Here is a 13,073-nt window from a genome sequence, read left to right as displayed (position 1 = left end):
ATAGTTATACATTACAGAATACAACTCACTATCACTATCACAAATAATTAAAGTATAACTTCATAATACAAGTATAAGTTACAGTTCAGAACTTTATAACACTTTATGTATACCTACTAATTTTGGAAAATCTCATCTGCTGTTATTATGGTGCACTGCATTTATTTTTGATCTGAAGTATAAATGGTGATAATTTTATTGGCAATACTAATGTCAATGAGTATTGCATCAAACCTATAATTTGAATCATTCTTTCGTATATAACTACTCCATTTGAAAGAAAACATAATATATACAAATGTCATAATCTATATAATTTGCACAATAATTTTCAATAATATTCTTATTTAAAACTGCCTTTTTATTTTATTTTTAACTTCTAACTTCTTATATTATTCATACTATTTGTTGAAGAAGTTGAAATTCTGCTAAGTTAATTTCAAAGATTACTAATGTATATATTTTGTATAACACAATGTGAAAAAAATATAATTTTATTATATTATGAAAAAAACTGCACGAAAGTAAAAAGAAACAACACATGAAAAACAATTAAAAGTGTATATTATCAAAAGTAAATAAAATTTGATTCTTAATATGTAACTGAACAACTTTAAAGCTAACTCTTAAATATATCTACAATTACTAACGTTCAATAACAAGACTACTTATCAATTAGTACGTACCTAAATACCAACATATCTACAAACCACAGTGTCCTCTAACGATAAAAAATTGAAATACGTTCCAACTGACACAGGTAAGATTTACATTTTTTTCAATGTAAAAAAAGATCGAAAGGCTCGACCAGTGAACAAGCTGAAATTATATAACTCTAATTGGTTCGGTAATACTACTCATTATAGCGCCAATTATAAAATGAAAATTCTGCAAATTAAAATTTAAGAATATTTATTTTCTAATATGCTAATAATTACAAATAACAGTTGCAATACAATTTATAAATTTTGGTTTACTTTAATATTTCTATAGTTGACAACATTAAAAATTATTTATAATATTAGGATATGATGGATGTTTATTTTGTATTTATTTATATTGTTTTATGATATATTATTACAATTTTTTATTATACCATTGTATTAGGAAAATATTTTACACATTTGAAACTACATAACGTTTTATTTACCCCAATAAATTAATTTAGATATGAAAATTTAAGATGATTCGCATTATTAATCTCTTTCTCTTTTTTCATGAATTAAATAAAGACAATTAAAATTAAAAAAAAATCAATTTAAGTATTTTTTATCTATGCAAGTATTATTCTATTATTTTGACAAGTTAAAATACATGTTACTTTGAAAAATAGAGATTCATTCATTTCACAATACTTTTTCTCTTAATAGAATCAATGATTTTCACTTCTCACCAGTTTTTTATAAAAACTATTAGAAAATGAATTGTTCTATACATAATTATCCTTAATAATTTTCTATCTTTATCATTTTATTTTGCATATCTTCGTATTCAAAGAATTTTAATATTGTACTTCTTGAAACTTTCATAATTAATTCTATTATATATTATAATAGATTATTATATTATTGCTTTTATGAATCATATAAAAATTAAATATATTAGTATCCTGAACTGATCTATACTAATCTACATGTATGTTAAATATATATTTTGTAATTTTAGTTCCATCAAATATTTTCTATGTTTATAATTATAAACGTTCATAAATATAAATGTTTATAAATTAAGAATTTACTTTCAATTTAAACCAAAATATTTATTATGTAATTTGGTTTTTACAGTTTATTTTGTATTTAATTTTGAAAGTAATGCAGTGATTTTGCATAGTTAGTACTTCACTTAATTTAATATGCTTTTATTTGATACAATAAAATAAGATGTTTTAATATATGGGATGAGATTTTTATTTAAGAGTATAGTTGAATTATTTACTTTATAAATTAATTTGGAATAGTAATTTCAATATTATCAGTTTTTAGTAATATTATTTTTCTTATTCAGTAAATTATTATACCCATTACAAAAAATTCAAAATAACTTAAAATATACAGTGTTTATAAATTAAATGTTGATATTTAGCAATGTTTGTTGCAAAGTTCAGTGATTCTCTACATTCGCAAGCTTGTTTAAATTAATTATACTAAATAACGCCATTTTAATAATATAAATAGTCCGAAGTTTGAAAGTGGTTTAATATTTAAAAAATTTTTTTCAATTATGTGAATTAAATTATAAATATTACTACATTTAGAACAAAAAATTATTTAATGAATGTATTACAAAAATACTTAATAATAACCACTCCTGTATTTAAACTTTAATAATAAAGAAATTTTTAAAAAGTTTAAATAATTGATAAACGATCAGAATGTATTAAGCATTGATATTAATTGTATATTAACAATTATGTCATAATTCAATTTTTACAAAAAATTGTATTTACTATTTTTTCACTTTCACTTTATCCTTCAGTAATTCATGGCTTTAATCTCTTATAATGTTAAATTATTAAAATGTTTATATTAAACGTTTACATGGGTACAATTGCTTCCAGGCCAATTAGAACCCAATGTAAGAAAACACATTAAAAACTTATTAAATATTTCAGCAATTAATTATAAATTAGTTGTTTTGAAAAGTATTTAATGTTTTCAATATTTTTATGTAAATAATTTTTTTTTAACAGTAAGAACTGTATTTCTTATACAAATAATCATTTTGTTTTTCATCATTATATATATCATATTATGTACAAGCGAATCAACCAATAGTTGGATAAAATATTTTTGAGTGTTTTTCAAAATATTCTAAAAACTGTAAAAATTTTTTTCTTTTATGTATTTGAATGTGGAATGGAATATATATATTAAAAGGGGCATTTTAAAAAACAACTTTAATTGTTTATAAATATTTGAATGTAAGCATATACAATAAATATTTTATGTAAGTTTTAAAATAAAAGAGAAAATGTCCTTTCTTTTTACAATCCTCTAATTCTAACATATGGTTTAATATGATCTATCGTATAGATTGGAGGAAAGTGGAAATATTCCAGATTACAACCTTAATTGTCTCTATCCAATCATAAAATTGATAAGTAATAATATTTAGAATTAATATAAGTCTATAAAAAAGGTTTGAAGCTTATTATTATAAAGAAATTACTATTTAGTTTTCCATAATTCATTTGCAGATTCTTTAATTAGCTATATGTGGAGAAAAAGCATTATATTATTGATACTTAAATAATTATAAATATTATAACATATTTATATTGTGAAATAACATTGACTAAGATTCACTTATACTCTACTTCATATTTTACAATAAATATTATCCAAAAAATATTTAAAAGTAATATACTTTTTTATATATAATTTGTAATTGATTTTATTAGTGGTATATGCATGTATTTTTATTTAATATTTCTATGTAATTCAGTATTGGTAATTAATTTATAAATTACATTATTTTTATAATTCAGATTCTCCAAAATAGAATTTTGAAAATGTACTAGTAGTGCTATGTCAATTACTTATTAACTTTTATTCTACTTTTTCAACAGTAAATTGTGAATTTTAGATTTTATAGATTTCATTTTTTATATTGTGCAGAAATATTAATAGTCATTTGATTCTATCTTGTATATTATTTATACATATAAACTGAATATTAAATGGCTGATATATTAATAGGCGAGGATATAATTAAAATCAAACAATTTTTATCTAAAGTAAGTATTTATTATTAAAATCTTTATTACGTTAAATATAATTATTAGTGCGATTACTTTTTTAAATAATAATTTTGAAAAATAACACTATACAAAAATTATTACAATAATAATAGATAATGTATTTTATTATAATTTTAGTATCATAATCCAGATATTACATTCAATGACATTGTTGGAGTGATAAAAGTATATCCTAGTTTATGCTGGAAAATAGAGCCATTTGGTATGTTTTAACATTTTTGAAAATTTGAGCAGATGTTTAATTATAAAACTTGCATAAACTTACAGTATTTAATAATGGATCTCGTAAGCTATTAATTCAATTACAGGGAACAATACCTGTCACTTTCAGATGTAATTTCATTATAAGTCAGATGTTATATATTAAAGTTAAAAAATAGATATTCTATTACTTTAATATTTTTACAGGTAATATCTATCATATACCAATTTGTATTTGGGTTATGGATACACACCCAAACAATGCTCCAATGTGTTATGTTACACCTACACAAGAAATGAAAATCAAAGTTAGTAATTTTATTGATCATACTGGCAAAATTTATTTGCCATATTTACATGACTGGATTCCAGTAAGTTTAATATATTAAAATATATTTAAAAATTAATATTTTAGTACTTATTTTTCTGAATTTTTAGCATAAATCAGATTTAGGTAGCTTAATTCAGGTAATGATATTAATTTTTGGTGAACAGCCACCAGTTTTTAAAAAACGAAATACAGAATTAGTGTTATCCCATGAAATTACATCACCTTATCCTAAACAATGTAAAAAATATTTTAAAAATTTTATTCTTTAAGTATTTACTTATAATCATTAATTGAAGTTTATTTTTAGCTGTTTCGCAATTGTTACCACAAAGAGAATATATGCCACATATGTTGCAGAATATATATCCTTCAACTGATATTACTTATCCAAATTTTCCATTATCCGGTTCAACATCAAATTATCCCATAGTAGGTTATACCGAACCTTTTCCTCCATATTCCTCTGTAAGTATATATAATTATTCTATAATAAGCACATAAATTATTTTCATAATTTGTAATAAATTTATAATCAATGCACTGTTCAATAAAATTAAATTTTAATATTACACATTCATAATTAAAAATAGTCAATGAACTGTATTTAAGATATTTTATTTGTTTAATTATTCATTATAGTTTTTTTAAATCTCTATAATGTAATTGTCAATTTTTTTTTATTGGAAAATTGTTAAACTGAAGTAACTCACTTGGATTTTTTAAAAAATAATATTAAATGTATAACAATTTATATTGCTTTATAATAATTATAAGAACAATCTACAAAATATATTAAAAATTAAATTGGATTTGAGATATTTCATTATTATACAATTCAAGTATTTTTTAAAATATACATTTCCATATTTTAGTAAATATTTCATTTTTATTAAATTAGATAAACACTGATATTATTTATATTTAAAAAAATGATTCATTTTTGTAGTCACCAGCCCTATCTGGAAATTCAAGTAGTACTGGAACGATCACAGAAGAACATATAAGAGCATCTGTCTTATCAGCAATTGGTGATAAACTAAGACGACGACTTCGTGAACAATTTTCTCAATTACAAGCAGAACTTGAAACATTACAACGAACCCAACAAGAATTATCAGGTGGCTCTGTCCGCTTAACTGAGTTATTTGCTAAATTTCAAAAAGAGAAAATAGAACTTGAAAAAAATATAAGAATTTTACAAGATAAGGAATTAGAATTACAAAAAGAAATAAATAAACTTTCAAATAACCAATCGATTGATATTGATGAAGCAGTAACTACAGTTGCTCCTTTATATAAACAGTTAGTATAAGCAATTTACAAATTTTCACAACATTTATAAAGTTAATAAATATCTAAAGAGAAATTAATTTGATTCATAGAATGTTGAATGCTTTTGTGGAAGAAGCTGCTATTGAAGATGCAATTTATTACCTTGCTGAAGGATTGCGAAGTAGTATAATTGATCTCGATGCATTCCTTAAACAAGTTAGACAATTATCAAGAAGACAATTTATGCTCAGAGCTTTAATGTCATTATGTCGTCAAAAAGCTGGATTAACAAGTTAAAAATTGTATTAATTTCACATCATATTTTATTTAAAAAATGTATTTAGTACAACAAATTTAATCCTTATGTACTTATAAATTATAAATAAAAAATTAATGCCTTAAAACTTTAATGTGTTTTAAATAGTTATAACTTACATGTTCATAAGTAATATATGAAATATAAAAAACTAAATGTATTGAATTATTAATCTTTACTTATATACTAATGGGGAAATGAAAAGTTTTTCTGTAATTATTCGATGTTTTTGTTTGAACATTTTATATTTTAAACTTAAAAAAAGCAATGAAAAATTAGATCAAAATCCCCCAGTTTGTTGTTGATATACTTCTATTGTATCGCCTTCTTCCATTTCTAATGTTGAAGGTGTATCAAGTTCATGAATTGGTTGTCCATCAAATCTAAATCTTACGGCAGCAATTGCTAATCCCTGAAATATTTTAAATAAATATGTACAGATATTTTTTAAATATACTTTCTATAATGAAAATATGTAAACATACCGCGCGATCACAATATGCATTCATCAATTTTCTTAAAGGTGTATGTTTTTTAATTTTAAATTGAACAACGCCATTATCCTGACCCAATACTTTCAAATTTATGTGTTCCGATTCTTTTGAATCCTATAAAATATAATACAAGTTTAATGTTAACAATTTTAATTTGAAAAAATTCATAAAGTAATGCCGACTTTAAGGTTATAAAATTCTACCTTCTTATCGTCCGACATTTTTTATTTTTGAATTTTCTAATTATTTTTTTATTATTTTATTAAATGTTACGAGTATCTATCACTAATGTTTTAATTCCAAATAGAATTAAATTTTTTATAACAATGATGAAAATAGTTTCTTATATTCCTTTTGACTGCAGGGTATTATCTGCCTGTAAATATAAATTCCGAATTTTAGACATGGATTTTGGAACAAGTACACAGTAAACTAAGTAAGCAATATTGGTAATAAATTGAGAAATAATCTGTTACTTTTGTTAATCTTTTATTAAAACAATTATACTGTTTATCAATTAATAATTCTTTAAGAAATTAATTATCTTCTATTCCTCAAAAAGAAGTTTTAGAACATACTTTAACAATACTAAATATTTATATAATATAGATCATTTCCTTACAAATTTTAGATATTAATTATTATATTTATTAAATTCAATTATTTATGAAATATTAAAATTAATAATTACATGATAATATTTAATATGAAAAATTAGCATTATTAAAGAAATTTTGGTTTGAAAAATTCTTCAAAATATTTAATTGTGAATGTTCAAAATTATAAAATATTATATTTTGTTTATTTGTTAAATATAATTACTTTAAATATTTCTGGAAGTTTATATTTATTTATAATTGTTAATTAATTAGATAAATAAAAATGCAAGCTTACAAGAACTAAAAGGAGTAAAATTTAAAAGAATTAACTTAATTAAAATTTTTATCAACATTTTTTTTTTTTTTTGAAAAATACGAAATCAGACTGGACTAAAAATTTAATTCAAAATTCAATATTGATAAAAACAAAATGGTTTGAAATTCATTATGTAATAATGGGACGACTTAATTACAAGAATAATAAAATAATAAATTACTCTTCTATCTTAATATTTATAATTATTAAGTTAATAAGATTTAGTGTCCTAAATATTTTACTTTTCCAAAAATAAACATAAACAAAAATTGGTAATATTAGTGTTTTCAAAATTAGTTAAAGTTATTATAATTGAAAATATGTATTTTTAAAAATCAATTTTTTTTTATATTATATCCGAATATCTATTTAATCAATATCATTCTATTTTAATGGTTGAAACAATAAAATTTAAAATAGGAGCATCTATTTTTCAATGAAGCCCTAAAATATATTAGTAATGAATAAATTTATTCATACTTAATAAAAAAATCGATTCGATCTGTAACTTTCGTTAAACCATATCTAGGTGATAAATTAAACAATTGCATGATTTGTTAAAAAGAAGAATGTATTTCAAAAATATTGATTATATATTTATTAATCGAAAGGATATATTAATGATATATCATGAATATATTTCTAATTAGTCCCATGAATATCATAATTATACATAATAGAAACTAAATAAAATATTCATCCATATACATAAAAATACAAGAACAATTATTCAAAATTCTTCAAACGATAAATCAATAAATTTCTTCAGCTTTAATTCAATCTATTTTACTTTAAAATGATATTTGTTACTAAAAAGTTAATTTTTAACTATATATAAAAAGTTTTTTAATTATTTTTCGTATAATTAACCAAATAAAATAGTTAATACATAGAATTAATACATAAAATAATGTATACTTCTGTTTTCTTATTAAAAACTGTGAATTCCATAGAAACTTTAACCTTAATCTGCATTGCTTCACTTAAAAAGCATGGATTTCATTATAGAAATTTTTTAGAACTGTAGTAATGTAAACATTATCCTTATATATAATATCATAACTACCTTTAGAAATGGTAGCTTCGACGGTAACCGTATGAAAAGAAATCATTGCTATCAAATCTTAATTTTTTTTTTTTAAAGAAAAATCTAAAAATTTATATTCGTCAATAAATGTCAATATGTAGAAACTATGAAATTACTGATTTATATTAAATCGTAATGTCATTAATTATTTTTGCTTAATATTTATTAAATACCGTATAAATGTATTGTATAACTTTGTCTTTCTGAAAGATTACATAATATTTGCATTATCGATTATAATTGCATGGTATATCAGTATAATATTTATATACCAGAAATCTGAATAGATGTTGGCGAACTTGTTAACGAATTTATCAGATATATTCTAGTTTTCATATATATCATGCAGTATCACCACCTTAATATCAGTTTAGTTAATTTGTTTATTATTTTACAAATAACTAACAAATTTTTTTGACACATTGATTTTTCAACTTTAATTTTTGCATTCACAAATATTATTCAAATTCTTATTTCTAGTTATTAAAAATAAAATATTTTTAAAAACTATATAATATTAGCTTACATTATAATTATATTTTATTCAACAATCTTCCATTTGTAATAGATTAATACAACATCCAATTTCTCTGCTATTTTTAGATGTTTTAATTTTTGTCTATTATTTTTGTGTTTTTAATTTCTAACTTAAATTACATTAAACATTATTACTTTTAAATAAAGTATATATTGTTTTATTAACACCTACATAAATATTTTTTATTTCAATTTTGCTATTATAATCGGTATTTAAAATATAAAATATATGTTAACATTCAAAATAAAATAAAATGATACTATATAATATAATTTTATGTAAGTGTTTCTAATAAATTTAGGTTTTAATATTTTAATTACAATGAAATATTTATATCGCTAGATATTGAAAATAATTAAATATGCAGTTTTCAATAATTTAATAATTTTAATTGAATGTATATATATAAACTGTAAACAGTACAATAAACATATTAAATAATTAAGAAAGATATACTATTCTCAAAGGTTTTAATTATATACATTCAAATAGTTAGCGTAAGTCTTTTAATTACATTACTGGACAGATAATGTTTGACATTAAATAATAATTATATTTAAATTTACTATATTTATTTTATTAAAAAAGTTGTGTAATAATAATGGATTTCATATGCAATTTACTGTTATAATTAATTTATGGTAAAAAGATTATATGCATATATATATATATATGCATGTATGAATGAATGAATGAAAATAATAATTTTATATAAAGACAATTATTCTAATATTTCACAATTTTCCATTAATAAAAATTTATCCAAATTTAAATATTTAGTATATAATTTCTTTTGTATTGTAATTAATATTATCAAATAATATACAATTGTAAGAAAATAATGATTTATATGTCTAAATACAAAACTAGAATTTTATTATTTTAGTATTAATAAAATGTTTATTGATTAGTTCTAATTACTTAAAAAAACGTTTATAAAATAAATTAATTTATAAATGAATATATATTAATTATAAAAGAAAAATAAATAATCAATTCTTTTAATAGATTTTAAAATAATAAAATATAAAAATAATATTTAACTTATGAAGGATTATTTTTTAAGTAAAATATTTGTTTTAATTAGACATAAGTAAATATAATTAGATGCAAAATAGTATAATTAGATAGAAGTAGATATAGTATAAATAACGTAGATACAGTTAAATATAAATAAATATAAAGTAAAGACAATTAGATATAAGTAGATATAAGTAAGTATAAAGTAGATATTCGGTATGTAAATGTATTATGTATAAGAAAATAATTGGGTTTCAATTAATTTTTTATATGATACTTATCACATTTACATGGGAGCTTTGTATAGCGCATATTAATAACACCATTAATTAGTATTAAGCGATTTAATTTTAGTAAGAATAGAAATATATCGAAATAGTATCAGAATTAAATTACTTATATAATTTTCTTTCGATTTAGATTATAGATAAAATAAGCTAACATCCAAGTTTTTGCAAATAATAAATAAAATGAATAGATTACTTATAGAATTAGAAATTTATACTAATAAAATAATACAATATATTGAAAAATACTTAGCAATAAAAAAAATTTAAATTATTTAAAATTATTTAAGTTTTTGTAAATGTAATTTTTTGAAATTACACAGACATTGACTTTTGTATTATAGATAATTTTATTCATACTTAACAATTATTAATAAAAATAACAATTACTAAATTTTAATACATGATTTATGTATGCAAAATTTACAAAAATAAAGATCTTTGTTAAACTTTTTATTTTTATTTTACAATCAGCATAATCATTTTATTAAAGAAATTATTTTTTGTCTTATAGTCAAAATCAATATGAGATATTATTTTTTGTGTAGTTTATAAAGTTGCTATTTATAACATGGTTAGAATTCATTATTTATTTTCATAATATAGTGGTTTTACGGATGTATAATATTTTTAATTTTAATTATATATATGTGTACATATATTTATCAGATTTTATATTTTTGCTTAGATTACTATATGTTTTATTTTAAATAGACTTTTATGAAAGTAAATTTATAACATAATGTTTATATATTTTCCTCACTATATTTACTTTCATGCATATTACAAAATAGTACACACCTTATTAATATAAATAGAATTATCAATTTTAAGTTTTCATATTACAATTGACTTATAATTATTAAAGGTAAGTAAATTTAATATTCAGAATTTTAAAAATAGACAACATTAATTTTTTATTTTTTACTATTGCAATAATTTCAAAACACTGTAACATTCTATAAAATCTTTAACAATAATGAAATTAATACTTCTACATGTACTCAGATTTCTCTCTTTAACTACTGTACAAAAAATTATCTTTAATAAATCACTGTAGTAAATTTACTTAATTTTAAAATCATGTAAATTTTATGAGAAACAATGATTTAAAAAAAATATTGTTTTTTTACATATGACAGTAATAGCAAAAACTATAAAATATATCTATTATTAAACATAAAGAAAGCATAAATTTGAAGAGTAGAATCGTTCAAAGTATCATTAATTCTGTGTCAATTTTAATATCTTCATTATATTCATTTAAAATATTTTAGATATTCAAACATTAATTTCTTTTTAATACCACCATAATTGCTAAGTATTACTTTTGATAACTGCATTTATAAATTCGATTCCTTCATAAGCGTAACCTGTTATATTTTTTAAATTTTAATAAATTTTTATATTAAGAAAATGCTTCTTTTAATTCATACAGATAGTTTATCCGTTTTAGTATGCATAAAAAGTATTCTCTAAATCATTAAATTCTATGTTATGAAAAAGTAAACATGATCGAGATATTCTAACAGTTTTATTAACTACATTGTTATTCATTGACAGAGTTTAGTCATGGAAACAGTTTGTATACAAAAATGTTTTTAATAGAAAGGTTGTTAATTTTTGGGTTATTAAATGATATAAAAGAATATATTAAATGAATCGTAACTATATTTTGCATAAAAAATTTTCATAAAATAAACCAATGATCCTTAATTATGTTACTTGTTAATAATTATATTATCTAAATAATTTGTTTATAATTTAATCTATTACAGGCGCTTGATCGAGATCAATTATATTATTTTATAATCAATAGTACAAAGTTACTATTATTCGTTAATATTTGAAAAATAGTCAGTACAATTACTATAGTTGATTGGTAAAACAAATTTTTGTGTTATTGCAACATGCTGACAGTATTATCATGATGTATTTTATGCCAATAGGTAATGTATTTACTACATGATCGACGTTTCAGTTGTTAGGTTGACACAGAATGCATCGATTACAATGATACTCAACATAAGCATAAGCAACCATTTTGTATTATAAGTATATATTTTCAATGCATTCTGGGCCATGTATAATAATTCAATATATAACTCTCCTAGTCATTAGTGATTAATATTATCTGTTTCTAAATATATTTTTTCAATAAATTAATATGATGCAATTTTACGTGACTAATGTATGCGTGGAAATTTGAATTTGTATTTAATTTGGTACACTCATAGTTTTAGTATACAACTATGTTATAATCTAAAAAATCAGCTAAACATACACTAATGAAATACTTATTTGTAATCATTAAAGTTTTCTCGAAAACGTTTACCCTCGTAATAAACAATTGCTAGTTTAAAAGCTAATTTAAAAGCTTTCATTATGTAGTTCTAAACATGTTTATAATTATATTTAAATACATTTTTTATTGCAACAAATTCGAAGCCGAATTTCAGTTTCATATATTCTATAATAATGGAGAAGTAGGCGACAGTGTAAAATCCTAAAATCCGAGTAAAATAAAATATAATGTGTTGCATAATATATTTTATTTGTTATTAAATAAATTTCCATTTTTATAAAATTTTTCTACACACTTTGGCCGATATATTTAAAATAAAATTAATTTAAAAAACGTATAATTTTGTGATAATTTATTATTATTCAAATTTCATTTCCGATTATTGATAACCAAAATTATTTATAAATAATTTTATTTTTATTAAATAATACCATTTAATATAAACTATCTTTAAAAATTAGAGTAAATATAGAATATTTTTTAGTTAACGGTATTTCATCATAAGCATTGGTATATTTTAGTTAAATTTTTATTTTTCAGAAATTTT

At 20.1% G+C, this 13,073-nt stretch overlaps 2 protein-coding genes and 1 long non-coding RNA gene across 3 annotated transcripts; 2 read left to right on the top strand and 1 right to left on the bottom strand.

Annotated features, from left to right (window-relative positions):
• The first annotated feature begins 2,912 nt into the window (after positions 1–2,912).
• Positions 2,913–3,309, top strand: LOC105365922 (uncharacterized). Its single transcript, XR_912986.1, has 3 exons — positions 2,913–2,946; positions 3,033–3,100; positions 3,197–3,309. It is a non-coding gene; the product is annotated as an uncharacterized LOC105365922 (long non-coding RNA).
• A 202-nt stretch (positions 3,310–3,511) lies between these two features.
• On the top strand, positions 3,512–5,911 carry TSG101 (tumor susceptibility gene 101). Its single transcript, XM_011504275.1, has 10 exons — positions 3,512–3,519; positions 3,630–3,646; positions 3,708–3,736; positions 3,878–3,962; positions 4,028–4,093; positions 4,169–4,332; positions 4,400–4,529; positions 4,600–4,781; positions 5,239–5,594; positions 5,675–5,911. Exons 1-10 carry the CDS (start codon positions 3,512–3,514, stop codon positions 5,859–5,861), a joined length of 1,224 nt encoding a protein of 407 aa, XP_011502577.1. The 3' UTR covers positions 5,862–5,911.
• Positions 5,912–6,042: 131 nt separating this feature from the next.
• Positions 6,043–6,595, bottom strand: Sumo (Small ubiquitin like modifier). Its single transcript, XM_011504274.1, has 3 exons — positions 6,578–6,595; positions 6,366–6,488; positions 6,043–6,292 (listed from the first exon to the last, which is right to left on the bottom strand). Exons 1-3 carry the CDS (start codon positions 6,593–6,595, stop codon positions 6,161–6,163), a joined length of 273 nt encoding a protein of 90 aa, XP_011502576.1. The 3' UTR covers positions 6,043–6,160.
• Between the last annotated feature and the right edge of the window lie 6,478 nt (positions 6,596–13,073).

The sequence above is a fragment of the Ceratosolen solmsi genome, unplaced genomic scaffold (assembly GCF_000503995.2).
Source record: "Ceratosolen solmsi marchali unplaced genomic scaffold, CerSol_1.0 scaffold19, whole genome shotgun sequence".
Classification (NCBI taxonomy): domain Eukaryota; kingdom Metazoa; phylum Arthropoda; class Insecta; order Hymenoptera; family Agaonidae; genus Ceratosolen; species Ceratosolen solmsi.
Note: the sequence above shows the minus strand (reverse complement) of the source record. Positions and strands in the feature narration are given on the sequence as shown.

What these genes read in the sequence shown, in the direction of transcription:
- TSG101 (XM_011504275.1), top strand. An exon ending in TCAAACAATTTTTATCTAAA is followed by an intron (nt 3,737 to 3,877) that starts GTAAGTATTTAT and finishes TTATAATTTTAG; the next exon opens with TATCATAATCCAGATATTAC. An exon ending in GTTGCTCCTTTATATAAACA is followed by an intron (nt 5,595 to 5,674) that starts GTTAGTATAAGC and finishes TTTGATTCATAG; the next exon opens with AATGTTGAATGCTTTTGTGG.
- Sumo (XM_011504274.1), bottom strand. An exon ending in ATGCATATTGTGATCGCGCG is followed by an intron (nt 6,293 to 6,365) that starts GTATGTTTACAT and finishes AAAATATTTCAG; the next exon opens with GGATTAGCAATTGCTGCCGT.